The 25,680-nt window shown below is 43.2% G+C and overlaps 3 protein-coding genes across 4 annotated transcripts; 2 read left to right on the top strand and 1 right to left on the bottom strand.

Annotated features, from left to right (window-relative positions):
* The first annotated feature begins 1,076 nt into the window (after nucleotides 1–1,076).
* LOC134087552 (keratin, type II cytoskeletal cochleal-like) lies at nucleotides 1,077–6,879 on the top strand. Its single transcript, XM_062541122.1, has 9 exons — nucleotides 1,077–1,707; nucleotides 3,332–3,540; nucleotides 3,665–3,725; nucleotides 3,808–3,903; nucleotides 4,020–4,184; nucleotides 4,297–4,422; nucleotides 5,696–5,916; nucleotides 6,088–6,134; nucleotides 6,234–6,879. The coding sequence occupies exons 1-9, from the start codon at nucleotides 1,162–1,164 to the stop codon at nucleotides 6,488–6,490; spliced, it is 1,728 nt and encodes a 575-aa protein (XP_062397106.1). The 5' UTR covers nucleotides 1,077–1,161; the 3' UTR covers nucleotides 6,491–6,879.
* Nucleotides 6,880–10,251: 3,372 nt separating this feature from the next.
* LOC134087553 (intermediate filament protein ON3-like) lies at nucleotides 10,252–14,982 on the top strand. Its single transcript, XM_062541123.1, has 9 exons — nucleotides 10,252–10,851; nucleotides 12,615–12,823; nucleotides 12,948–13,008; nucleotides 13,091–13,186; nucleotides 13,303–13,467; nucleotides 13,580–13,705; nucleotides 13,791–14,011; nucleotides 14,190–14,236; nucleotides 14,336–14,982. The coding sequence occupies exons 1-9, from the start codon at nucleotides 10,324–10,326 to the stop codon at nucleotides 14,593–14,595; spliced, it is 1,713 nt and encodes a 570-aa protein (XP_062397107.1). The 5' UTR covers nucleotides 10,252–10,323; the 3' UTR covers nucleotides 14,596–14,982.
* Nucleotides 14,983–17,336: 2,354 nt separating this feature from the next.
* zgc:171775 (STKc_p38 domain-containing protein) lies at nucleotides 17,337–23,841 on the bottom strand. 2 transcript variants are annotated; one of them, XR_009939833.1, is made up of 12 exons: nucleotides 23,637–23,841; nucleotides 23,057–23,186; nucleotides 22,507–22,565; nucleotides 21,595–21,706; nucleotides 21,460–21,489; nucleotides 21,091–21,138; nucleotides 20,793–20,907; nucleotides 20,137–20,208; nucleotides 19,703–19,802; nucleotides 19,069–19,147; nucleotides 18,423–18,596; nucleotides 17,337–17,998 (listed from the first exon to the last, which is right to left on the bottom strand). XR_009939833.1 is itself a non-coding variant. In XM_062541120.1 (12 exons), exons 1-12 carry the CDS (start codon nucleotides 23,753–23,755, stop codon nucleotides 17,937–17,939), a joined length of 1,080 nt encoding a protein of 359 aa, XP_062397104.1. In that variant the 5' UTR covers nucleotides 23,756–23,841; the 3' UTR covers nucleotides 17,337–17,936. The 2 variants fall into 2 exon arrangements, 1 of the variants encoding a protein (XP_062397104.1); XM_062541120.1 differs by having other exon boundaries at nucleotides 19,723–19,802.
* Nucleotides 23,842–25,680: the final 1,839 nt, after the last annotated feature.

Here is a 25,680-nt window from a genome sequence, read left to right as displayed (position 1 = left end):
GGTCTCTGCTGAGAAAGTGATGGATCTCAGTTTCTTTAAGCAGGTCAAAGCAATCAAGAAATATTTAAGAGCCTAAAATTTAGAACGATTTAAGTGTTCTAAACTCAATCGCTTCCATTCCAAGCTTTCAAAGGAGTCATCATATCAGGGTGTATCTGGTGCATGATCTCAGGATAAGGGTAGGAGACGCCCTCCACAGCATGGCCTCCAGCATATCCAGAGAGAGCAAGAGAGAAGAAGAGGGGGAGGGGGGAGAAGTAGCAGGAGTAGTAGTCTGGTGTGTTCATGCTCCAATGACCATAAATCAACTAACATAACCAACGTCCTGCACATGATGAGTGAGTTTAGTCCACAAGACACATAACAGCCTTTACTTAACCAAATCTGTGGCCATTCCTCAAGTCCCACAATCTGCAATAAATGCCAGGCACCACAGCCCCCTATAGCCCTCAATGCACCATTATCACAGGATTTAGAAATAGTGACAATACTTTTTCTGAATTTCCCTTTGGAGTGAATTAAGTACAGTATCTATCTATCTATCTATCTATCTATAAGCAGAGAGAGGATGTCTATCTACATTTTGTCCAGACTGCTTTTTACCATACTATTAACACTCATGGAATGTACATAGTTGGGAACATCATGATTACCAACTGTGCTGAAGACCACACTGCCACCCTGTGTATGAAAATGTTGGGTTTTTTTCCCCAAGAACCACATTCAATATAACGTCTTTTCCACAATTGTAAAACTCAACAGTGGAAAGACAGCTTTGAAAATAACTATGGACAGCCTTATGAGAAATTAAAAAGAACCTTTAGCATCCACTCCACCTGTTCCTGAATCCCCCTCAGGGTCTTGCTTACTTTATCTAAGAGTGTACACCTTACCCGAATGTGCTGGAGGCCTCTTGACTTACATATTTGGCCCTCTCCACCAATCAGATGGCTGCATCCCCTGCAGGTAAGTGAGCTTGTGGGGAGTGTCCTCATTCAGTGGTGGAGGAGGAAGATCAAGTCTCAGGTGAGAGCCAGCCCTCTCTCTTCACAGTATAAAGAGGGGTCACACCAGCAGCAAGACACTCAGAGGGACATCTCTCCTCTTAGTGGATTCACCTGCTCCGACTCCTTCTTCGCCCTCCCTCAGCCAACAGCAACCATGAGTGTCAGGATCTCCTCATCCAGCTTCAGCAGCGGTGGCAGCATGGGTGGCGGTGGAGGCTTCAGCATGGGTGGTGGCGGTTTCGGCATGGGTGGCGGTGGCGGCGGCTTCGGCATGGGTGGCGGCGGCGGCAGCATCAAGAGGAGCTTCTCCAGCCAGTCCGCCATGGCAAGTTCCGGTGGTGGCGGCGCCCGCATGAGCTCCATGTCCATGAGGCGCTCTGGTGGTGGTGGTGGCCTGGCCTTGGGAGGTGGTGGCGGTGGTTCCGGCTTCGGCTTTGGCATGGGCGGAGGTGGTGGTGGTGGAGGCCTGGCCCTCGGCGGTGGAGGCATCGGTTTTGGAGCTGGAGGCGCTGGCTTTGGAATGGGCATGGGTGGTGGAGGTGGTGGCTTTGTGGCACCCACCATCACAGCTGTCACAGTCAACCAGAGCCTGCTCGCCCCCCTGAACCTGGAGATCGACCCCACCATCCAGACCGTCCGCACCCAGGAGAAGGAGCAGATCAAGTCCCTCAACAACCGCTTCGCCTCCTTCATCGACAAGGTCAGTGTGCTTCTCATTAAAAATCAGACAGAGTCAGGCATACGCAAGAGGCAATAACATCATTCCTCTATGCTCATTAGCATGTTCTCAGTCCAGCATCTAAAAAAAAGCGGCCATCTTTGAGATCCGGTATCTTGCGATTTTTCCAATGGGAAAATGGCATAGTGATTTTGAATTATCGCGCCTGTTAAACTCTCGCGGGAACGAATAAGTCTAAGATGCAGACGTTTTGCTCAACACACTCTTGCCCTCTGCCTTCGAGTGGGTACTGTGATCTGCAGTACGTTAAGACGGCAAACTTAGATTTTTGCTACCTCAGAGCTAACTTAATGCAACTTGCCATAGGTAGTTAGCTTCAATTATCACCCGGATTTCCGTAAATGGGCAAAGATGGCAGTTTTGGCTATTCTTTGTAGGCGAAGTCTACTGTATAGTGGTAATCCTATGACTGCTCTATTTTTGAGTATTCTGGACAGAAAATGATCCAAAATGTGTGTGAATGTGTGTAGAGTGTGAATTGAAACTCTTCTCTGGAGGAGAGATCCTATGACTGCAGCCTCTGTCTAAATAAGGGCAGCGATCAAGTTATCTGCCCATTCCCATGGCAGCACTGACTCTCTGACTCCAAATGCGAGTTGTGGATGAATGCCTGCTTGCTGTGTGAATGTCTTGCGAGTGCAGCATTGTTTCGTCTTAAACATATTCTTCTATAAGTAGCTGCACAGCGACATGATAGTGGGGAGGGATATTCTCTCAGGAATAAAATGCTGGCTGCCACACCTTGATGTCAGAATAATGGGCTCATCCTGCTTTTCTAGCTATGAAAGGCCGTGGTCACCTTTTGGTCAGGTGCCATTTGGATAATTAAACTATGAGTCATGACCTGCAACCATCTCAGTGATGAGCAAAAGAACTGCAAAAGACCCCAAATGCCTCTGCAGGAGGGGTGGGGTGTTTTTTTTATCTGATGTCTGTCAAGGCTTTCTCTGGTGGCGGCTTGGAGTGGGTGTTGCCTCCATGCCTGAGAAAGTTTCTATCAACACCTCAAGCGTGCATCATATTTACCTGCTGAACGAGCGTATGCCCAGCAGCAAATTACACCTGGCACTGCGGCAAAAAAAACAACTTTGTTGTGAGGCAATCTTCCACAGCCTGTAAGAGCCTTAAGCAAATTCATAATAAGCCATCCATTTTTCATAGACGCCGAATTCCACCTGATCAGTGACTGAACAAAATCAGAAAAAGAAATAACGGGGAAATTATTTTCTTTTATTTATGCATACCACAGCTAAAATAACGTGTCATCAGGGATGGCTTTAATCGTTCATGAGTAATAACATTTGTTTAATAAACATTGGATTTTTTTTAATTATTTGTTTTCCATGAAAGGGAACATTTTAAAATGTATAAGCAAAATAATGTTTTAAAAGGTTTCACATTGTATGCACTTTTGTTTAGTTATTTCTATTCTATTCATTTCTATTCTGATAAAAAAAATCTCTGTAGATTAGGATATGTGAAATATAGAGAGGTGCAGTTTAATGTGTCATAATGTAAGGCTTTTGTCTCAGGAATCAGTGTCTAAGTTTAACTGATGTAATGATGTTTCATTTCATTTCCACAGGTACGCTTCCTGGAACAGCAGAACAAGATGCTGGAGACCAAGTGGACCCTTCTCCAGGACCAGACCACTGTGCGCTCCAACATCGACTCCATGTTCGAGGCCTACATCGCCAACCTGCGCAGACAGCTTGACGGCCTGGGCAACGAGAAGGTCAAGCTGGAGGGAGAGCTGAGGAACATGCAGACTCTGGTTGAGGACTTCAAGATTAAGTGAGTGCCTCAATTATTTATGGACATTGGTCATTGTCCACCACCTGTCAAAGAGAGATGTACAGTATGCAGTTTCAGATTCCTACTTCTGTGTGACTGACTGGCCTCTGTTCCTTTTGTGCAGATATGAAGGTGAAATTAACACACGTGCCACAGTGGAGAATGAGTTTGTTCTGCTGAAGAAGGTAAAACAGAAATGATTTAATCTTCCATTGCGGCTGTAACCTCTGAACCTACAGACTTACCCATTCTTTCATCCCTCTTCAGGATGTTGATGCTTCCTACATGGTCAAGGTGGAACTGGAGGCCAAGGTTGATGCCCTTCAGGATGAGATCAACTTCCTCAGGGCCATCTATGAGGAGGTGAGAGTTGGTCATACTTCATCCACAGGGTCCAATCCAAAGTGCACTTACTGTACTGTACAGTGTTCTCAAGCTCATACGGAACCTTCACATTTGCCTTTCCCTTCCTCCCACAGGAGCTGCGCGAGCTGCAGGGACAGATCAAGGACACCTCTGCTATCGTGGAGATGGACAACAGTCGCTCTCTGGACATGAACTCCATTGTTGCTGAAGTGCGTGCTCAGTACGAAGAAATCGCCAACCGCAGCCGTGCCGAGGCTGAGACCTGGTACAAGGCCAAGGTGAGTGCATTGGAGTGCCACTAGCTGTCAGTACTTTATCAATGCAGGGTATTGTATCTTGAAATCGGCACTAACTAGAACCTCCATATTAACACCTCTTGGTCTTCAACAGTTTGAGGAGATGCAGACCTCTGCTGGCAAACACGGTGATGACCTGCGCACAACCAAGTCAGAGATCGCAGAACTCAACCGCATGATCAGCCGTCTCACAAGCGAGATCGAGGCAGTCAAAGGACAGGTGCGTTACTTTTCCGTTTTGTTGTCATACCAAATATTCCATCATCAACAAACCTCCACCTAATGCACAGGTGTCAAACTCAAGGCCCGCGGGCCAGATGCGGCCCGCCACGTCATTTCATATGGCCCGCGAGAGCTTTAAGGGTCTGATACAGTATGTGGCCCGCGAGAGCTTAAAAGGTCCGATACAGTTCTTGCGTATAGGCAATACACTGCAATAGGGCCTACAATGCACGCACGTGAGACTGACAGGGAGGCAACATCAACGACCTTCCTCTATGATCAGTGCAACTGGCTACATCAGATGTGACAGCAACGTATAGGCCTACGTGTGAAAACAAAATAGACCAGTATTCTAAACTATTTTAGCGAACGGAGCGCCTAAATTACGCGCTCGGTTTAGCCTGCCTGTGAAACGCATGATTGTTTGAAGTGCGTGTGCTTCTTTGAGAGGGGAATCGATGTAAGTTGTAAACTACGTGATACGTTTACGTCTACGTTTAAAAGGCATGTATAATTGTGTGTAGTCCTATTATCCAAAAAATCCAGCTCTAAATCCTTGCTAATCGAGCAATTGTGATTGTTTGGCCAAAAGCGAAAATAAGCCTATTCTGACCGAGAAGAGGTGCATTCATATCAGGCAAGCAGAGGTATGCTAGAAGGTATGCTGTTGCTTTGCATTTTCATTTCAGTTTAAAACGAACAACATAGAATCCACACAACACCTTTCAACTTTAAAACTTCAAAGAAAAAGTCCACCAGGACCGTTCGCTTCTACTGTATGTGTATGGAACGGTGTAGGCTAGTGACGCATTTCATATGGATGCACTTTTTGACATGACAGTTAGCCTACTCGTTTGCATCACTTGCTAGATGTAAAACTGCATTTCGTTACTGGTATTTCACTTGTGCAATGACAGTAAAGTTGAATATACTCGAATCTAAAAACTCAGAAATATGAAAAAAAAAAGAATCCATGGCATGATCTCTTCCTGACTGACCAGTGACCCTCATTGAAAAGTCAAACTGTAGGGAACTGACAGTGGTGTTTTGTTTTTATAAAACATAACAATAATAAAAAAGAACATGTCATGCTGATACCTTTTGCTCTTCTCGATTTTAGAAGTTTTACCGATGCTAAAGATTTTGTGGCTGGTGCTACAAATCTTAGAAGTTACATCTGGCCCTTTGAGGGCAACCATTGGGCTGATGTGGCCCTCGGTGAAAATGAGTTTGACACCCCTGACCTAATGCATTCCTCTGTTGTGTTGCAGCGCGCCAACCTCGAGGTCCAGATTGCAGAGGCTGAGGAGCGTGGGGAGTTGGCAGTGAGGGATGCCAAGCTGCGTATCAGGGACCTCGAGGAGGCCCTCCAGAGAGCCAAGGCGGACATGGCCCGCCAGGTGCGCGAGTACCAGGAGCTGATGAACGTCAAACTGGCCCTCGACATTGAGATCGCCACCTACAGGAAACTGCTGGAAGGAGAGGAGTCCAGGTAAACATATCAATAGTGCATACGGTATACTAATAATCATAATAATCAGCAAATGAGTATAATATAGTTTAAATAGCATTGATAACTTAATTAATAGCCCAAAACTGAATTACATGGCCATTGTTAGTGGCAACAACAATGACAAATCCTAATCAATCATCCTTTCCACAGAATTGGTACTACCACTGCAACCGTTCACGTTCAAGAGAGTTCTGCTGGTGGGTAGAATTCCTCATTTCAAGACCGCATAAGAATCCAGGAAATGATCAATACTGTGTGTTGTCTGCACCCATTTAAATGAATCAAATGTTTTGCAGGAGGCGGTGGCCTGGCCCTTGGTGGCGGCGGAGGTGGTGGCGGAGGTGGTGGATTCGGCTACGGTGGTGGTGCCGGCGGCATGATGATGGGAATTGGCGGCGGCGGCGGCAGTGCTGGATTCGGCTACGGCGGCGGTTCCGGCATGGGCATCGGAATGGGCGGTGGCTCCAGCCTCAGCATTGGCGGTGGCGGCGGCGGCATGTCCATGTCTCGCTCCTCTTCCTCCATGATGTCCAGTGGCATGCGCCGCTTCTAAATGAGGAACAACACCTCTCCTGCCTTCACTCTGCTCTCCCCCTGCTCTTCTCTATTCCACTCAAACACAGAACATTTGACAAGGTCCTGCTCTTTTTAAAGCCTTTCCAACACCGGCACATGGAGCTTCAGAAACAACTCAGAGTGATATCCTGACCCTCAATGAATAGAGTAATTGTTTGATAGCCTACAGTATGCATGGTCATCATTTGCTCTGTTCTCTACATTTCTCCTGGGATAATGGGCCTTGAAGTGAGCTTTGTAGGCAGCTCTCTTATCACTCCCTTCTCCATGTGTCCCTGCAACGGCTGATCTTGACCAGATTTACTGTAGGATGTGCCATGTACAACAACTGAAAGCGCTCAATAAACCTTGGTCCTTTATAAAATATTTATTTTTGTGTTGGTTGTTTGTGCTCACATTCACTGGTATTACACTGAGAAAACAAAATAAAACAAACTTGGGAAAGCAAGGTGTTTTGAGGGTGAGGGTATGCCATGAAATGAGATCTCAAATCAAAATCAATTCAGCAATATTCGGGTATTATCATGTTTTGTGATTGGTCCCCTACTGTATCTGAGGCAAAAATTAGGGCGGTGGTTTCCAGGGTGCCTTAACAGCGTGAATTAAATCGAGCGCAAGGCAGCATGGGAACTGTAATGTTTATGATTTATATAACATGTTATGTTATAGGATTTCCACGTCATTGTTTCATTCAGTCCAGAAGGGGGCGCTTTTAGTTTCCATTGTGTTGTTCATACAGTAGAGGAAGCGCAGACTTCAGTAGTGAGTCTACAGATAGTGATTTGGCTATATGAGCGGAAGATGCAAATGATTACAAAGAGCTATAAGAGTTGATAAAGAGTTCAGAGGTTACTTTATTGTGTCCGAGTTTCAATTCAAGAACTTTAGGAACACCCAGGCTACATAAGAATTTGGATAATATATAATACTGTGTGCTCTCTCTTTTAGAATAGAAGAATAGAATAGGCTATAAACTTTTTTGATCCTGTGAGGGAAATTCGTTTTCCTGCATTTAACTGAATTAGTGAACACACACAGCCAAAGTGAACACACAGTGAGGTGAATCACACACTAATCCAGAGCAGTGAGGGGTTAGGTGCCTTGCTCAAGGGCACTTCAGCCGTGTACTGGTCAGGGATCAAACCGGCAACCCTTCGGTCACAAGCTCGAAGCCCTAACCAGAAGGCCACGGCTGCCCCATGTATCCTACTCTTGGGCTATCTGGAACAACAGGGGAATGTGTCTAGACTGCACAAGAGAAGCCCAGGTTTTTATGTAGCATCTGCGTAATCAAATTCCTGAAATAGTCGCATATACCTTACGGCTTTTTCCACACCTAAACATATTTGGCGTAAGATCACAATGTCTCATGATGCATTTTTTCAGAGATGCATGTCTTCATGGTGACGAAATTATTATTATTATTTTTTTTTTTTGGAGGAGAATGTGTCTCCAAAACCTACGTACGTGTAATATCAGAAATTCAGGCATTCAGGCGCACAGTGACAATGACAGTTTGAAGCCATTATAATAACCTCAATTAACACACCACATTTGCTTTAAATGTGCACTACAAATACCCTTCTGGAACCTCCTGGCTTTTGTTGGTAGTGTTAAGACCTGTTACTGTCAGACTCATGGAGGCAAACTCTTGTTGAAAGTGTCTAATCATATGGAAATCTGGTATGGAATAATAATGCACATGTCATTTTGCTACATCTTTGTTTTGTCTCTGCTTCATGTCATGTATTTTCTTGTCCTTCAATTCATTAGAAAACATCTTTTTGTTTTACATGTATTTCAGAAAACACACACACACACACACACACACACACACACACACACACACACACACACACACACACACACACACACACACACACACACACACACACACAATAGACTAGGTTTGAGATCCTATAAGACAAGCATTTTATATTTGTGTCTGCATAACAAAATATTACGTTTTCCAATACAATCAAAAAAGTTGGTACGGTAGGTCAAATGAAAATATAAACTTTTGGAGATGATGGACTTTGCCTCCTTCGGGTTAAAGAGGAGATGGACCAAATCCAACTTGTTATTAGTGCACAGTTCAAAAGCCAGCATCCGCTGTATGATGGTTTATGATGGCACTAGCAGCTTGCACATCTTGGGGTTGTACAGCATGATCATATCAGAAATCTCAGTCACAATATGCACTACATTAGAAGATTCTGGATTATGTTTGAAACTCACCCGATGGATAATTCCAGCAGAATGGATGTACTGGAAAAAAACAAACAAACAAAAAAAAACAATTATAAGTCACTGGCACATATTTCCCATTGACCCGAAGTTGTGAGAAACATCAGTGACAGGCAATGGGCAGACCTTTAGCCCTCGTAGTATTTGATAGAATAGATAGACGATAATTCGGTCTGTCAGTCTCTTTTTCTTCATGATGTGACCAAGGTCCTGGGCCACAAAGGGCATTACCATGTAACTGTGATAGAAATGATACACATACATTTCAACAACAAACACAAACACATACTGTATGACATGCTAATAAATACAACACAAAAAGTAAATAAACCACATTCCAATTTTCAGTGTGAATGATATATAGCCCAGTTCACACTAACATGCTGATTAGAGCTTATCTTCAGAGGATGGTAGTGAATGTGTAGAGACTTGTAAGGTCTCTATCTTAAGGTGGTTGATAAAATGCCAAGAGTAGGAAATGCTGCAATCACAGCAAACGTCTACTTTGAGGAGCCTGAAAGGTTTAAGCAGGTCAAAGCAATCAAGAATATTTAAGAGCCTAACATTTAGAACGATTTAAGTATTCTAAACTCAATCGCTTCCATTCCAAGCTTTCAAACGAGTCATCATATCAGGGTGAATCTGGTTCATGATCTCAGGATCATGGAACAGACAGGTAAGGGTAGGAGACACCCTCTACAGCATGGCCTCCAGCATATCCAGAGAGAGCAAGAGAGAAGGAGAGGGGGAGGGGGGAGGAGTAGCAGGAGTAGTAGTCTGGTGTGTTCATGTTCCAGTGACCATAAATCAACTAACATATCCAACGTCCTGCACATGATGAGTGAGTTTAGTCCACAAGACACATAACAGCCTTTACTTAACCAAATCTGTGGCCGTTCCTCATCTATCTATCTATCTATCTATCTATCTATAAGCAGAGAGAGGATGTCTACATCCTTTGCATTATTACTGATTCAGTCAGGAATTTTGTCTAGACTGCTTTTTACCATACTATTAACACTCATGGAATGTACGTAGTTGGGAACATCATGATTACCAACTGTGCTGAAGACCACACTGCCACCCTGTGTATGAAAATGTTTTTTTTTTCCAAGAAGCACATTCAATATAACGTCTTTTCCACAATTGTAAATCTCAACAGTGGAAAGACAGCTTTGAAAATAACTATGGACAGCCTTATGAGTAATTAAAGATGAACCTTTAGCATCCACTCCACCTGTTCCCGAATCCCCCTCAGGGTCTTGCTTACTTTATCTAAGAGTGTACACCTTACCCGAATGTGCTGGAGGCCTCTTGACTTACATATTTGGCCCTCTCCACCAATCAGATGGCTGCATCCCCTGCAGGTAAGTGAGCTTGGTGGGGAGTGTCCTCATTCAGTGGTGGAGGAGGGAGATCAAGTCTCAGGTGAGAGCCAGCCCTCTCTCTTCACAGTATAAAGAGGGGTCACACCAGCAGCAAGACACTCAGAGGGACATCTCTCCTCTTAGTGGATTCACCTGCTCCGACTCCTTCTTCGCCCTCCCTCAGCCAACAGCAACCATGAGTGTCAGGATCTCCTCATCCAGCTTCAGCAGCGGTGGCAGCATGGGTGGCGGTGGAGGCTTCAGCATGGGTGGTGGCGGTGGCTTCGGCATGGGTGGCGGTGGCGGCGGCGGCAGCATCAAGAGGAGCTTCTCCAGCCAGTCCGCCATGGCAAGTTCCGGTGGTGGCGGCGCCCGCATGAGCTCCATGTCCATGAGGCGCTCTGGTGGTGGTGGTGGCCTGGCCTTGGGAGGTGGTGGCGGTGGTTCCGGCTTCGGCTTTGGCATGGGCGGAGGTGGTGGTGGTGGAGGCATGGCTCTTGGCGGTGGAGGCATCGGTTTTGGAGCTGGAGGCGCTGGCTTTGGAATGGGCATGGGTGGTGGAGGTGGTGGCTTTGTGGCACCCACCATCACAGCTGTCACAGTCAACCAGAGCCTGCTCGCCCCCCTGAACCTGGAGATCGACCCCACCATCCAGACCGTCCGCACCCAGGAGAAGGAGCAGATCAAGACCCTCAACAACCGCTTCGCCTCCTTCATCGACAAGGTCAGTGTGCTTCTCATTAAAAATCAGACAGAGTCAGGCATATCACATCATTCCTCTATGCTCATTAGCATGTTCTCAGTCCAGCATCTAAAAAAAATGTTGCCTGTGAAAGTACTCACTAAGTCACTGTGTGCAGTAATAAGCAGTAATGTGGTTCTTCAGTTGCTTTACATACTGTAGCAGGATACACTTTGTGGGATGATAAAACTCATTACAAGATTGTCCTCTGTCTTAGATGGCAGGCGAGGATTAGCCCAAATGTGGCCAAATTATATGAAGCAGGTTGCCTGGCCATTGACCTCTGAAGTTCGCCTACAAAAAAGCTGCCATCTTTGAGATCCGGTATCTTGCGATTTTTTTGCAGACGTTTTGTTCAACACTCTTGCCCTCTGCCTTCGAGTGGGTACTGTGATCTGCGGTACGTTAAGACGGCAAACTTAGATTTTTGCTACCCCAGAGCTAACTTACTGCAACTTGCCATAGGTAGTTAGCTTCATTTATCACCCAGATTTCTGTATATGGGCAAAGATGGCAGTTTTGGCTCTTCTTTGTAGGCGAAGTCTACTGTATAGTGGTAATTCTATAACTGCAAAAGCTCTATTTTTGAGTATTCTGGACAGAAAATGATCCAAAATGTGTGTGAATATGTAGAGTGTGGGTTTGAAACTCTTCTCTGGAGGAGAGATGACTGCATCCTCTCTCTGAATAAGGGCAGCGATCGAGTTATCTGCCCATTCCCATGGCAGCACTGACTCTCTGACTCCAAATGCGAGTTGTGGATGAATGCCTGCTTGCTCTGTGAATGTCTCCTGGGTCTGCGAGTGCAGCATTGTTTCGTCTTAAACATATTCTTCTATAAGTAGCTGCACGGCGACATGACAGTGGGGAGGGGTATTCTCTCAGGAATAGAATGCTGGCTGCCACACCTTGATGTCAGAATAATGGGCTTCTCCTGCTTTTCTAGCTATGAAAGGCCATGGTCACCTTTTGGTCAGGTGCCATTTGGATAATTAAACTATGAGTCATGACCTGCAACCATCTCAGTGATCAGCAAAAGAAGTGCAAAAGACCCCAAATGCCCCTGCAGGAGGGGTGGGATGTTTTTATCTGATGTCTGTCAAGGCTTTTCTCTGGTGGCGGCTTGGAGTGGGTGTTGCCTCCATGCCTGAGAAAGTTTCTATCAACACCTCATGCGTGCATCATATTTACCTGCTGAACGAGCGTATGCCCAGCAGCAAATTACACCTGGCACTCCGGCAAAAAAACAACTTTGTTGTGAAGCAATATTCCACAGCCTGTAAGAAGAGCCCTAAGCAAATTCATAAGCCATCCATTTTTCATAGACGCCGAATTCCACCTGATCAGTGACTGAACAAAATCAGAAAAAGAAATAACAGGAAGAAAAATATCTTTTATATATGCATACCACAGCTAAAATAATGTGTCATCAGGGATGGCTTTAATCGTTCATGAGTAATAACATTTGTTTAATAAACATTGGATTTAAAAAAAAAAACATTCCATGAAAGGGAACATTTTAAAATGTATAAGCAAAATAATGTTTTAAAAGGTTTCACTTTGTATGCACTTTTGTTTAGTTGTTTCTATTCTATTCATTTCTATTCTGAGAAAAAAAAATCTGTAGATTAGGATATGTGAAATATAGAGAGGTGCAGTTTAATGTGTCATAATGTAAGGCTTTTGTCTCAGGAATCAGTGTCTAAGTTTAACTGATGTAATGATGTTTCATTTCATTTCCACAGGTACGCTTCCTGGAACAGCAGAACAAGATGCTGGAGACCAAGTGGTCCCTTCTCCAGGACCAGACCACTGTGCGCTCCAACATCGACTCCATGTTCGAGGCCTACATCGCCAACCTGCGCAGACAGCTTGACGGCCTGGGCAACGAGAAGGTCAAGCTGGAGGGAGAGCTGAGGAACATGCAGACTCTGGTTGAGGACTTCAAGATTAAGTGAGTGCCTCAATTATTTATGGACATTGGTCATTGTCCACCACCTGTCAAAGAGAGATGTACAGTATGCAGTTTCAGATTCCTACTTCTGTGTGACTGACTGGCCTCTGTTCCTTTTGTGCAGATATGAAGGTGAAATTAACACACGTGCCACAGTGGAGAATGAGTTTGTTCTGCTGAAGAAGGTAAAACAGAAATGATTTAATCTTCCATTGCGGCTGTAACCTCTGAACCTACAGACTTACCCATTCTTTCATCCCTCTTCAGGATGTTGATGCTTCCTACATGGTCAAGGTGGAACTGGAGGCCAAGGTTGATGCCCTTCAGGATGAGATCAACTTCCTCAGGGCCATCTATGAGGAGGTGAGAGTTGGTCATACTTCATCCACAGGGTCCAATCCAAAGTGCACTTACTGTACTGTACAGTGTTCTCAAGCTCATACGGAACCTTCACATTTGCCTTTCCCTTCCTCCCACAGGAGCTGCGCGAGCTGCAGGGACAGATCAAGGACACGTCTGCTATTGTGGAGATGGACAACAGCCGCTCTCTGGACATGGACTCCATTGTTGCTGAAGTGCGTGCTCAGTACGAAGACATCGCCAACCGCAGCCGTGCTGAGGCTGAGACCTGGTACAAGGCCAAGGTGAGTGCATTGGAGTGCCACTAGCTTTCAGTACTTTATCAATGCAGGGTATTGTATCTTGAAATCGGCACTAACTAGAACCTCCATATTAACACCTCTTGGTATTGAACAGTTTGAGGAGATGCAGACGTCTGCTGGCCAATACGGTGTAGACCTGCGCACAACCAAGTCAGAGATCGCAGAACTCAACCGCATGATCAGCCGTCTCACAAGCGAGATTGAGGCAGTCAAAGGACAGGTGCGTTACTTTCCGTTTTGTTGTCATACCAAATATTCCATCATCAACAAACCTCCACCTAATGCATTCCTCTGTTATGACACAGCGTTCCAGTCTCGAGGTCCAGATTGCAGAGGCTGAGGAGCGTGGTGAGCTGGCAGTGAGGGATGCCAAGCTGCGTATCAGGGACCTCGAGGAGGCCATCCAGAGAGCCAAGGCGGACATGGCCCGCCAGGTGCGCGAGTACCAGGAGCTGATGAACGTCAAACTGGCCCTCGACATTGAGATCGCCACCTACAGGAAACTGCTGGAAGGAGAGGAGTCCAGGTAAACATATCAATAGTGCATACGGTATACTAATAATCATAATAATCAGAAAATAAGTATAATATAGTATAAAAGTACATCAATCAGTATAACTTAATTAATAGCCCAAAACCGAATTACATAGCCATTGTTAGTGGCAACAACAATGACAAATCCTAATCAATCATCCTTTCCACAGAATTGGTAGTGCCACTGCAACCGTTCACGTTCAAGAGAGTTCTGCTGGTAGGTAGAATTCCTCATTTCAAGACCGCATAAGAATCCAGGAAATGATCAATACTGTGTGTTGTCTGCACCCATTTAAATGAATCAAATGTTTTGCAGGAGGCGGTGGCCTGGCCCTTGGTGGCGGCGGAGGTGGTGGCGGAGGTGGTGGATTCGGCTACGGTGGTGGTGCCGGCGGCATGATGATGGGAATTGGCGGCGGCGGCGGCGGCGGTGCTGGATTCGGCTACGGCGGCGGTTCCGGCATGGGCATCGGAATGGGCGGTGGCTCCAGCCTCAGCATTGGCGGTGGCGGCGGCGGCATGTCCATGTCTCGCTCCTCTTCCTCCATGATGTCCAGTGGCATGCGCCGCTTCTAAATGAGGAACAACACCTCTCCTGCCTTCACTCTGCTCTCCCCTTGCTCTCCCCTGTTCCACTCAAACACAGAACATTTGACAAGGTCTTGCTCTTTTTAAAGCCTTTCCAACACCAGCACATGGAGCTTCAGAAACAACTCAGAGTGATATCCTGGCCCTCAATGAATAGAGTAATTGTTTGATAGCCTACAGTATGCATGGTCATCATTTGCTCTGTTCTCTACATTTCTCCTGGGATAATGGGCCTTGAAGTGAGCTTTGTAGGCAGCTCTCTTATCACTCCCTTCTCCATGTGTCCCTGCAACAGCTGACCTTGACCAGATTTACTGTAGGATGTGCCATGTACAACAACTGAAAGCGCTCAATAAATCTTGGTCCTTTATAAAATATCCCTTTTGTGTTGGTTCTTTGTGCTCACATTCACTGGTATTACACTGAGAAAACAAAATAAAACAAACTTGGGAAAGCAAGGTGTTTTGAGGGCGAGGGTATGCCATCAAATGAGATCTCAAATCAAAATCAATTCAGCAATATTTGGGTATTATCCATGTTTGGTGCTGGGTAAAAAAGAAATAATCCTTTGGAAGGACAGAAAATACATGGGAAGACAATGCTTTCAAACATCTCAAACATTAAACATCTGAAATCATACAAAGTTACTTGAAATGACAGTTAGCCTACAAAGACACAAATAACAGAAAGTGGGGATCCACAATAAAGAGATGAATACTAATGTCTTGATACCTAAAGCAAGCTGAGAATAAATGAAGATGTTCGGGAGGGGAAGAGGTATATATGACATGTTGGGCTAACCCTGCATAACAATTAGCCTGGCTAGCGGCACCACTTCTCTATGAAACGTGGTCTGGGAACCAAACGTTCATTTTCACATATTATGTGAAAAAATTCCCAGGTCCGTTTATTGGGCGCCACGGATGTCTATCAAATGCGTCTGTGCATAGCTCATCATCGTTTTGCTTTCCCCCCTGTTTTGTGATTGGTCCCCTACTGTATCTGAGGCAAAAATTAGGGCAGTGGTTTCCAGGCTGCCTTAACAGCGTGAATCAAATCGAGCGCAAGGCAGCATGGGAACTGTAATGTTTATGATTTATATAACATGTTATGTTATAGGATTTCCACGTCATTGTTTCATTCAGTCCAGAAGGGGGCGCTTTTAGTTTCCATTGTGTTGTTCATACAGTGGAGGAAGCGCAGACTTCAGTGAGTCTACAGATAGTGATTTGGCTATATGAGCGGAAGATGCAAATGATTACAAAGAGCTATAAGAGTTGATAAAGAGTTCAGAGGTTACTTTATTGTGTCCGAGTTTCAATTCAAGAACTTAAGGAACACCCAGGCTACATAAGAATTTGGATAATATATAATACTGTCTGCTCTCTCTTTTAGAATAGAAGAATAGAATAGACTATATACTTTTTTGATCCCGTGAGGGAAATTCGTTTCTCTGCATTTAACTGAATTAGTGAACACACACAGCCAAAGTGAACACACAGTGAGGTGAATCACACACTAATCCAGAGCAGTGACCTGCCATGCCCAACCAGCGGTGCTCGGGGAGCAGTGAGGGGTTAGATGTCTTGCTCAAGGGCACTTCAGCCGTGGACTGGTCAGGGATCGAACCAGCAACCCTCCGGTCACAAGCTTGAAGCCCTAACCAGTAGGCCACGGCTGCATGTATCCTACTGTACTCTTGGGCTATCTGGAACAACAGGGGAATGTGTCTAGACTGCACAAGAGAAGCCCAGGTTTTTATGTAGCATCTGCGTAATCAAATTCCTGAAATAGTCGCATATACAGTACCTTACGGCTTTTTCCACATCTATATTTGGCGTAAGATCACAATGTCTCATGATGCATTTTTTCAGAGATGTCTTCATGGTTCACAACCTCAATTAACACACCACATTTGCTTTAAATGTGCACTACAAATACCCTTCTGGAACCTCCTGGCTTTTGTTGGCAGTGTTAAGACCTGTTACTGTCAGACTCATGGAGGCAAACTCTTGTTGAAAGTGTCTAATCATATGGAAATCTGGTATGGAATAATAATATGTCATTTTGCTACATCTTTGTTTTGTCTCTGCTTCATGTCATGTATTTTCTTGTCCTTCAATTCATTAGAAAACATCTTTTTGTTTTTCATGTTTTTCAGAAAACACACACACACACACACACACACACACACACACACACACACACACACACACACACACACACACACACGCACACACAAAATAGACTAGGTGCACGGAAGGCTTTTCCTACACTCATTTATTTCCGGTGGAGTGTTACAGTAACTGTGCATCTTCTGTTACTGTATGTTCCAACACTGAATATCTTGTTTGCCCAATAATAAAAATGTTAACACACGCATTTATCCTTAATTTTGTCGCAACCTGTCGATTCCCTTGCGCAACACCTAATAGTTATATTACTGTAACAATAGCGGCAGGTTCAAACACACCTGGCTCCACTGGAAACAAATGAGCGCACCAGAACCTTGTCTGTTGAATGATTTTTTAGGTATTTTAACTACATATGCTATTATTTTAGGTAGGTGACCATTTGCAAATGAGATGTCTGTGCATTTAGTAATCATACGGAAGCAACATCAACAAGGACCACATTGTAGTTGTTGTGTCACATTGTAGTTGTGTGTCTGTCACTGGGCACAACAAACCCCTCATCAGTAAATTAAGATGAACAAAAAAAACAGTCAATTTATATTCAAACCATTTAATTTCAGATTATTCCACATTGTTCAGTGTAGATGCTTTATCATTGATGGATCACAATTGACAAGCTATACTGTATCATGCTAGGCTCCCCTGTCCTTTCTTTACATAACTTCACTGCCTATAGAAAACAGTGACATCTTGTGGTTGCAACAAATAAATGACACATGACAATGACACACTTGTAACATATTCTCTCTACATTGTGGCTGGCAAGTAAAGTCACTTCAAACACATGATAGCCATATGTTTTATATATCTTACATCTATTCAATATCTTGCTGGTCTTTTGGTCTGAGAAAGAGACAATTATAGCTTTAAATAAAAAAATACTGTATGACTATATTGAATGTTTCATATGTCACTATCACATCAGTTTGTCATGTGGTTTCAAACAGATGGACTCAAGGACCATGTGTGTAATGCTTCTAGGTATAATGTGTTACAGCATCTCAAAAGGTCAGATAGAAAACATGACAGGAATAGATTGGCATAATCTAGAAACTGTACTGTCTTCCTTAAACTCATCCTGAAAAAAAAATAGACGTAACCTATTACAGTAAAAAGTGCAGCCGTACTGTGGTGCTATGTTGCAGTCTCCCTGGGGTTGTTGGGGTCAAAGGTCATTATGTCCATGTGGATAAGACCTGAAAATCAATCATACATACATAACCATGAAAAAATGTTTAACAAAAAAACATTTCTACCATTAAATTGTGGTTTAAAGCCCCCCTTGGTACAGTAGGATTAGCTATATTTCCCCCTCTGCTGGAGAAAGTGTGCATGCTATTACTTATACTGTAACTGTGGAAAAAAGTAACGATAAAGCACATGGATTTATTTACAAGCTAGCAAAACGGTTAGCATAAGTTCAGCAGAACAATGTGAATGTTACAAGGTAAGAAACACGTTTTAAAACAAGTTTCTTGTTTCTCACTTCTCTTATACAGTAAGTCCCAATTTAATCATCCAAAATAGTTCTAAACAGGTTTATTAAGTTAACATAGTTGCCCTTTAACAGTACGTCTGAGTTCCCCTTTAACAGTACGTCTGAGTGTTATAAGATCTTACTCTTCCACTCGCTTGTGTCCAACTCCAGGCTCTCAAAAGAGTCATCATAAAGGGGGGAATCTGGCTCGGTCTCTGGGTCATGGAACTCAGATAGGTAAGGGTGGGAGAGGCCCTCTGCTGCAGTCATCCTGGTCTCAGGGTCCAACAGCAACATGGCCTCCAGCATGTCCACCGCTGGGGAGAGAGAGAGAAAGAGAGAGAGAGAGAGAGAGAGAGAGACAAAGGAAGAGAGTGACATTCAGGGGAGAAAAAAAATTAAAGAGGGTTCTTCATCATACAGAAATTCACTGTAACGGTATGTCAGATTTTAGAATTCATCATTCAAAGCTCCTCAACTTCACTCAGTGAAGGAACTCTGTGTGGAATCCTGTGTGTCTAATGCAAAATCCAATCTATTCATGGTGCTTGATACAAAGTATTTTTGGTCCTGAATATGGAGTGTGCATGTTCCAATGACAATCAACTAACATAACCGACAAAGGCTTACTGTACAGATCTTAATATTTACTGTGATGACCAAAGACCCAAACTTTGTGAAACTACTTTCCGCACACTGTTGGGAACAATTATGATTATGACCTGTGATGAAGACCATACTGCCACCCTGTGTGTAAGAACTGCAACAACACCAAAAGTTCTGACTAACCTTTAGAATCCATGGAGGAGAAGACCTCCCTGAAATCTTTCTTCTTTTGAAGGGGTAGGGACTGCACATATGAGCGTGCCTGCATGTTAACAACAGAAAGGATGGTTCTATCAGTGTATGATTCAGTACATGCATCAACCCAACCATTGTCAGACCCTGAAGTGAGTAATATTAGAGCAAGAGCTATTATATTATTGACATTTGTTGTAGATTCACACTTGGTGTTAAAATATTTTCCACAATTGTAAACCTCAGCAGTGGGAAAGAGTGATTTGGAAATAACTACTAATAAACTTATATGTAATACATCAAAAAATATCACTTAATAACATGAAAAAGGTATCTGAGTGGAATTATCACCCACATCGGACAAGTTAGGATAAATCATAGATTATGCATCATAGGGGCAAAACATTGACACACTAAGTTATAAACCTGTACATTTCTAATGAAGTGATTTGCATAAGTTGTGATAATAAACACATTACAACAATTGAGCAATGCGCTGAAGAAGAGTGAGGTTAGTGAAGAAGTCCAGTAAATCCTAATAACTGTATAATCAACAATAATCAGATCTATTGTGTTATTATTAATCTTAGGAGAGCTTCTACACATGCATGTATCTGCTGCTCACGGAACAGTAAGGAAGAGTACATCTTCACTCTGCATCTTCTGGATCAGGGAGGGCTGAGGGGTTCCTGTCACTTTCAGGATCTTCTTCAGCTGATCGATGCCTGAGCACGGTGTCAAGGAGGACAGAGTACTGACATATATAAACACATGCACACACACATGCATACTGTACATAAGCTAAACGGTGCACTATGACACCGACAAGCATCCTCATATCCACACACACACACACACACACACACACACACATTTGGCTGACGCTTTTTAGCCGAAGCAACTTACAACATGGTTTTGTTTCTTTTTGTTTTCTTTTTGTTTCTTATTACTTTTAACTTTTAACTGTCCCGCGGCTTATACACAATGCGGCTAATACACAGGAATTTACTGTATACTGTATGCTTCTGTCAGTCTGATGCAAGACTAGTTAAAGGATACTATCACTGCCAGGAAAGAGCACCTGGCCAGTGATCATCTCAGCCAGAATGCATGCTGCAGACCACACGTCCACTGTACAGGAAGAGCCACCATGAAACAAAGTGAGATGGTATGACGGGCAGCAGTGTCAAAGACATCAAAACTTAACCGGAGGGGAAACAATGTTTTTGCAAGAAAGTGTCATTCAAACTCACACTTTAGATTTGCCACAGTTTGCCACAATTGCTACAGGTGTGACTTCTTTTATCTTTTACCTTCTATAATCACATTATACCTTGGTAAATCAAGAATTAATCAACTCCCTGTAGAGGACCTAATTCTATGTCAATCAGAAAATCATGCTCTATTCAAGTGTTTCCAGTAGGATTTCTGGTCAAAATGTGCAGTAAAAAGTGGAATGGAAACCCAGCGACATTCTGCCTCCAATTCACACAGTCAGGATTGTGCAGGAGCATGAATTCATTTAAAGCATATACGCCGGACAGACAGCGAGGTCAATGTGCTAAATCTCACATTGGCTCACAGGCCGCACCTTTAAACGCTCTGGGATAAACAGACACATTTTTAAGACGTGGTAGCAACATTTCCGGTGCTGTGCAGTAATGCAACCTTGTCAAACCTTGACAGCGATGGTGTCAGAGGACCACAACTCTCACCTGTTTGACTATAGTGCATCCAGTTGAAGATGATCTCTGGAGCTCTGTACCAGCGGGTCACCACATACCCGGTCATCTCAGTCTCTGTCTGGCGAGCCAAACCAAAATCCAGGATCTACCAAGGGGGAAATGAATGGGCATTCTTTTCAATATATTCAAAACTTCTAAGATCCTGGAATTCCTTTTACTATAATAATACATTCTATTACATCACCATTTGTGTAATAATATACTGTAATGACTATGGTACACTCATTAGGCAACATTATATTTAGCCACTGTTCTCTAAGAATTTTACCTTTAATTCACAATTTTCATCGACAGCCAGGTTCCCAGGTTTGAGATCCTATAAGACAAGCATTTTATATTTGCGTCTGCATAACAAAATATTACGTTTTCCAATACAATCAAAAAAGTTGGTACGGTAGGTCAAATGAAAATATAAACTTTTGGAGATGATGGACTTTGCATCCTTCGGGTTAAAGAGGAGAGGTAACATATCCAACTTGTTATTAGTGCACAGTTCAAAAGCCAGCATCTACTGTATGATGGTTTATGATGGCTCTAGCAGCTTGCACATCTTGGGGTTGTACAGCATGATCATATCAGAAATCTCAGTCACAATATGCACTACATTCGAAGATTCTGGATTATGTTTGAAACTCACCCGATGGATAATTCCAGCAGAATGGATGTACTGGAAAAAAACAAACAAACAAAAAAAAACAATTATCAGTCACTGACACATATTTCCCATTGACCCGAAGTTGTGAGAAACATCAGTGACAGGCAATGGGCAGACCTTTAGCCCTCGTAGTATTTGATAGAATAGATAGACGATAATTCGGTCTGTCAGTCTCTTTTTCTTCATGATGTGACCAAGGTCCTGGGCCACAAAGGGCATTACCATGTAACTGTGATAGAAATGATACACATACATTTCAACAAAAAACACAAACACGTACTGTATGACATGCTAATAAACACAACACAAAGAGTAAATAAACCACATTCCAATTTTCAGTGTGAATGATATATAGCCCAGTTCACACTAACATGCAGATAAGAGCTTATCTTTAGAGAATGGTAGTGAATGTGTAGAGACTTGTAAGGTCAGCCCCATTACATAACTGCAGATAATGAAGTGAGGGAAGTTAAGTTATCCATTAAGCCTCAAGACAGCTCAGACAACAAAGTGAGAACAAATATTTAAAAATGGTACAGTAAAAGCCTATGGTATGTTATGGTTTGGGCCATTATGGATCAAATTATGCAAATGCAAAAGATACATATCAATGTGCACAAACACGCACACACACACACACACACACACACACACACACACACACACACACACACATACACAAATACATACGCACGCGCACACACACGCACACACACACACACACACACACACACACACACACACACACACACACACACACACAGAGAGAGAGAGACAGACAGACAGATAGACAGACAGACACTCAGATACACACACAAACACATACGCACGCACACACACGCACACACACACACACACACACACACACACACACACACACACACACACACACACACACACACACACACACACACACACACACACACACACACACAGAGGGAGATATTCGACCTGACCCAGTTTGTATAGCTTGTCTCAACAAGCTGGGAATTTTAGCACAGGAATGCACTTTTCCAAGACCCTACTCACAAAGTCTGGAACTTCTCCAGTGTGGAATCAGGTGTGAAGATATTCAAGAGGGAGATCACCTTTAAGGAACCAAAACACAATATCAAATGAAAATTTGGTCTGAAACCAAAATAAATACACCGACTTTACTACAGTATTATGAGCCACTGTTTCTGATGTCTTGTAGTAATACACACAACACTGTCATGTTTAGAGCATCGTTCTGAGATTACATTCTCTAAAGAGTAGGCTACTAGGGCTCTCATTTGAGACAGTGATTAGCTATTGATAACGGGACAGCGAGTCAAGAAAGCCATTCGTTTTTGAAGTGTACGGCATCACAAACTAATATAAGGGTAGACACTTTTTCTTCAACCAAAATACAAGAACAGGTTTGGTAAGTATTGTATGGGGGTCAAAAACAATGCCCCCTGCTTCCCCTCATTACTGTAACTTTGTGGCTGAAGTGCCATTTCTCATATTAACCGGTATATGCCATTTTAACACTAGTAACTAAACATTTGAGCTGTCAAACAGGGACCAACATATTTGCAAAGATCTCAGAACTTACGTTGTCATGTTGGATATGCCTGAGCAGTTTGACTTCACGGTAAGCCCTTTTTGCAAAAATCAATGATTCAAATGGACGATAAAGCTTCTTTATGGCCACTTTTTCTTTGTTCTTCTGGTCAATAGAAGAACTAAATACATACAATAACACAATAAGAACAACATAAAGAAAAGAGGGGATAACACAACAATACAACAACATCCGCAGAGTGAACTGAAAACGTCTGAAATCATGTTGTCTTGATGGCATGGTTCTCATGTCCTCCAATAAACTGCATCTCCTGAATGTTAAAACCACAGTTCAGCTCCAAAGAATCTCTGAATATTTCTGATATCACTGCTACCGTGCATAGATGTGTAAGTCTGTAGCACATTCTTCGAACACATGATTAATTAGGTGACATTGTCTAAACTGATTCAAAGAACTAAAACGTGACATTTGACTGACTTACGGTCATACCACTGTAGTTTAATTTCTGCCGAGTGCTCTATTTATGTTGACGAGCTCAGCTAGGATTTCTGAAGAAGTGTAGTCTACACATAGTTGGCATTCTAGATATGCATGATGGGTCTGTTCTTACCACACCGTTCCGTAGGCACCCGACCCAATGGGTTGTAAAGACGTGTATCTGTCGGGGACATCCCAAGTTGTTTTCTGAATCTCAAATCTGTGAAAGCCCGCTTTCACAGGGGATGTCATCGCTTTAATGTAGCTCTGCTCTGGATTTACGGCACTATCAGTATTATTGTGCTTCCAGTAGTCTGCCCTCCCGTGACTTGACTTTGCCCCAGGTGAGCAAAAGCGGACAGGCTACACGCAGCGGCCCACCTCCCGGCGCACCTTTACCTGTCACGTGGTTAGATCGACGTTGAACCATGTTGGACAACGGTAATCAAAGGAAATTGAATGCGATGCGCTCGACCATAAATTGGGTGGCCTGCTCATTTAAGCTATTTTTGTGAATGGTGCTTATCAAAATAAACATTGGGGTCGTGATGTGTTCACCACTAGTTTCAGTTGTTCTTTAATTCATTAATTATTCATGAGAGGCGGAAGGAATATCCTAAATAGGCCGATACGCAAAATACCTTAAATGGAATTGTCATTTTAACGCACGTGTTGCATGGTGAATATATAATGTTTCAGTCGCTTAGATCCATGCCTGTACTGCAAATTCTGATGAGATGTAGGCCTAGGTGTACTGTGAAATAACCTGATAGCTTTTTGTGTAATATGATGCTTATTGAATGTTTATCTGAAATTGATGATGGACACACAATGTGATTCCATTCTTGTGCATAAGATGGCAGTGCAAACAGCAATTTCACCATCGCGGATATGCTACTTGCCATGTCTGGGAAAGGGCAGAAATCAGGCTATCAATTAGACAAACACATAGGCTTTTATGACTGCAGTCATATGACATTTCATCAGAAGATACGGTATAAGGTAATGCAAATAAAGTGCTCCCACTATTATTTTTTTGATTGACTCATCTAGGATAGGCCTGCCCCGCAGTGCACTATTTTGAATATGTGACAATGAAGTAGCCTAGCAGGGGACTCCAGTTAGTCTGTACGTTATCCCTTGCTTATCTGTCGACTTCAAATTATTCTTTTTTGAAGAATAGACCGGGCCAAATTAATTAATACCCAGAATCCCAATAATAGGCAAGTGAAGGCGGGGCTATTTTCAATCACGTATGGTTCGTTTTGAGGCCATCTATGAAATCTTTATGCTCCTCTTGGGGTAGTAGGCTATCATAAATTAGGCTACTCAGTACTGCTTTTAACTGATTAAGAGATTAGTTAGATTTAAGTGATTAATCTGGCAGTGCATTTTTGTTTGCGTTAAAGATTTCTTATCTAAAATAGGATAGGCCTATAAAAAAAAAAAATAGTCCGGGAATACGCCAACGATACCTAGAAAACTATTCAGCGCTACATATCCATGTAATAGAATATATTTCATATCATGACAATATGGACATCTCCTTAAACCTGTAACTGTGAATGAGACTCAAACAAACCATAGAGTATCTGGAGATGTGAAACCTGTTTAATATAGGCCCAGCCTATCATGTGTATTATGTTAGCCTACTTTGAAAGTAGGACTTCTGAAAGGAAAGCAGTGAAAGGAAAAGGGACCTATTGATTTTAGTTTACGCTGGTTAGTGGTAGCCTAGTTGTTGGAGTAGTCCACTGAAATGACCCTGCCCCTTTTTCATCACACAGCTCGGAGCGCGGAGGACTCCCTTGGTATCCTATTGCCGCTTGTCGTGACACCTCAACCGACATTTCTTAGGAACAACACGGTTCCCATTTCGTTTATTTGGAACATTTATAGAAAACCATAAAGTACTTAATACGTAGCCTGTATAGTACGTATTTTCAAGTACTCCAGGCGACCGACTAAAGAATTTGACACTTTATAGAGTAGGCTAAACACGTGCGCTTGGCGAAGTCTTCTCATCACATTGATGTGGATTCTTCAAATCATCGAAGAAAGTCTGTGAATATATATATATAGGTCCTTGGGTGTTCAGGAATTTGCCTTTCGCTGGGATAAGTGAACATAACGGTCCCTGTTATCCGTGGAGTAGGTGTGGCAGAGGTGTGGGACTG

Source organism: Sardina pilchardus, chromosome 7, assembly GCF_963854185.1.
Source record: "Sardina pilchardus chromosome 7, fSarPil1.1, whole genome shotgun sequence".
In the NCBI taxonomy this organism is placed as follows: Eukaryota; Metazoa; Chordata; class Actinopteri; order Clupeiformes; family Clupeidae; genus Sardina; species Sardina pilchardus.
Note: the sequence above shows the minus strand (reverse complement) of the source record. Positions and strands in the feature narration are given on the sequence as shown.

Coding starts and splice junctions, on each gene's coding strand:
- LOC134087552 (XM_062541122.1), top strand. CDS start 1,162: ATGAGTGTCAGGATCTCCTCATCCAGCTTCAGCAGCGGTGGCAGCATG. Junction 3,726..3,807: donor AGTTTGTTCTGCTGAAGAAG/GTAAAACAGAAA, acceptor ATCCCTCTTCAG/GATGTTGATGCTTCCTACAT. Junction 5,917..6,087: donor CTGGAAGGAGAGGAGTCCAG/GTAAACATATCA, acceptor TCCTTTCCACAG/AATTGGTACTACCACTGCAA.
- LOC134087553 (XM_062541123.1), top strand. CDS start 10,324: ATGAGTGTCAGGATCTCCTCATCCAGCTTCAGCAGCGGTGGCAGCATG. Junction 13,706..13,790: donor TTGAGGCAGTCAAAGGACAG/GTGCGTTACTTT, acceptor GTTATGACACAG/CGTTCCAGTCTCGAGGTCCA. Junction 14,237..14,335: donor CGTTCAAGAGAGTTCTGCTG/GTAGGTAGAATT, acceptor AATGTTTTGCAG/GAGGCGGTGGCCTGGCCCTT.
- zgc:171775 (XM_062541120.1), bottom strand. CDS start 23,755: ATGACATCCCCTGTGAAAGCGGGCTTTCACAGATTTGAGATTCAGAAA. Junction 22,566..23,056: donor GGCATATCCAACATGACAAC/GTAAGTTCTGAG, acceptor GGTTCCTTAAAG/GTGATCTCCCTCTTGAATAT. Junction 19,148..19,722: donor AGAAGATGCAGAGTGAAGAT/GTACTCTTCCTT, acceptor GTTAACATGCAG/GCACGCTCATATGTGCAGTC.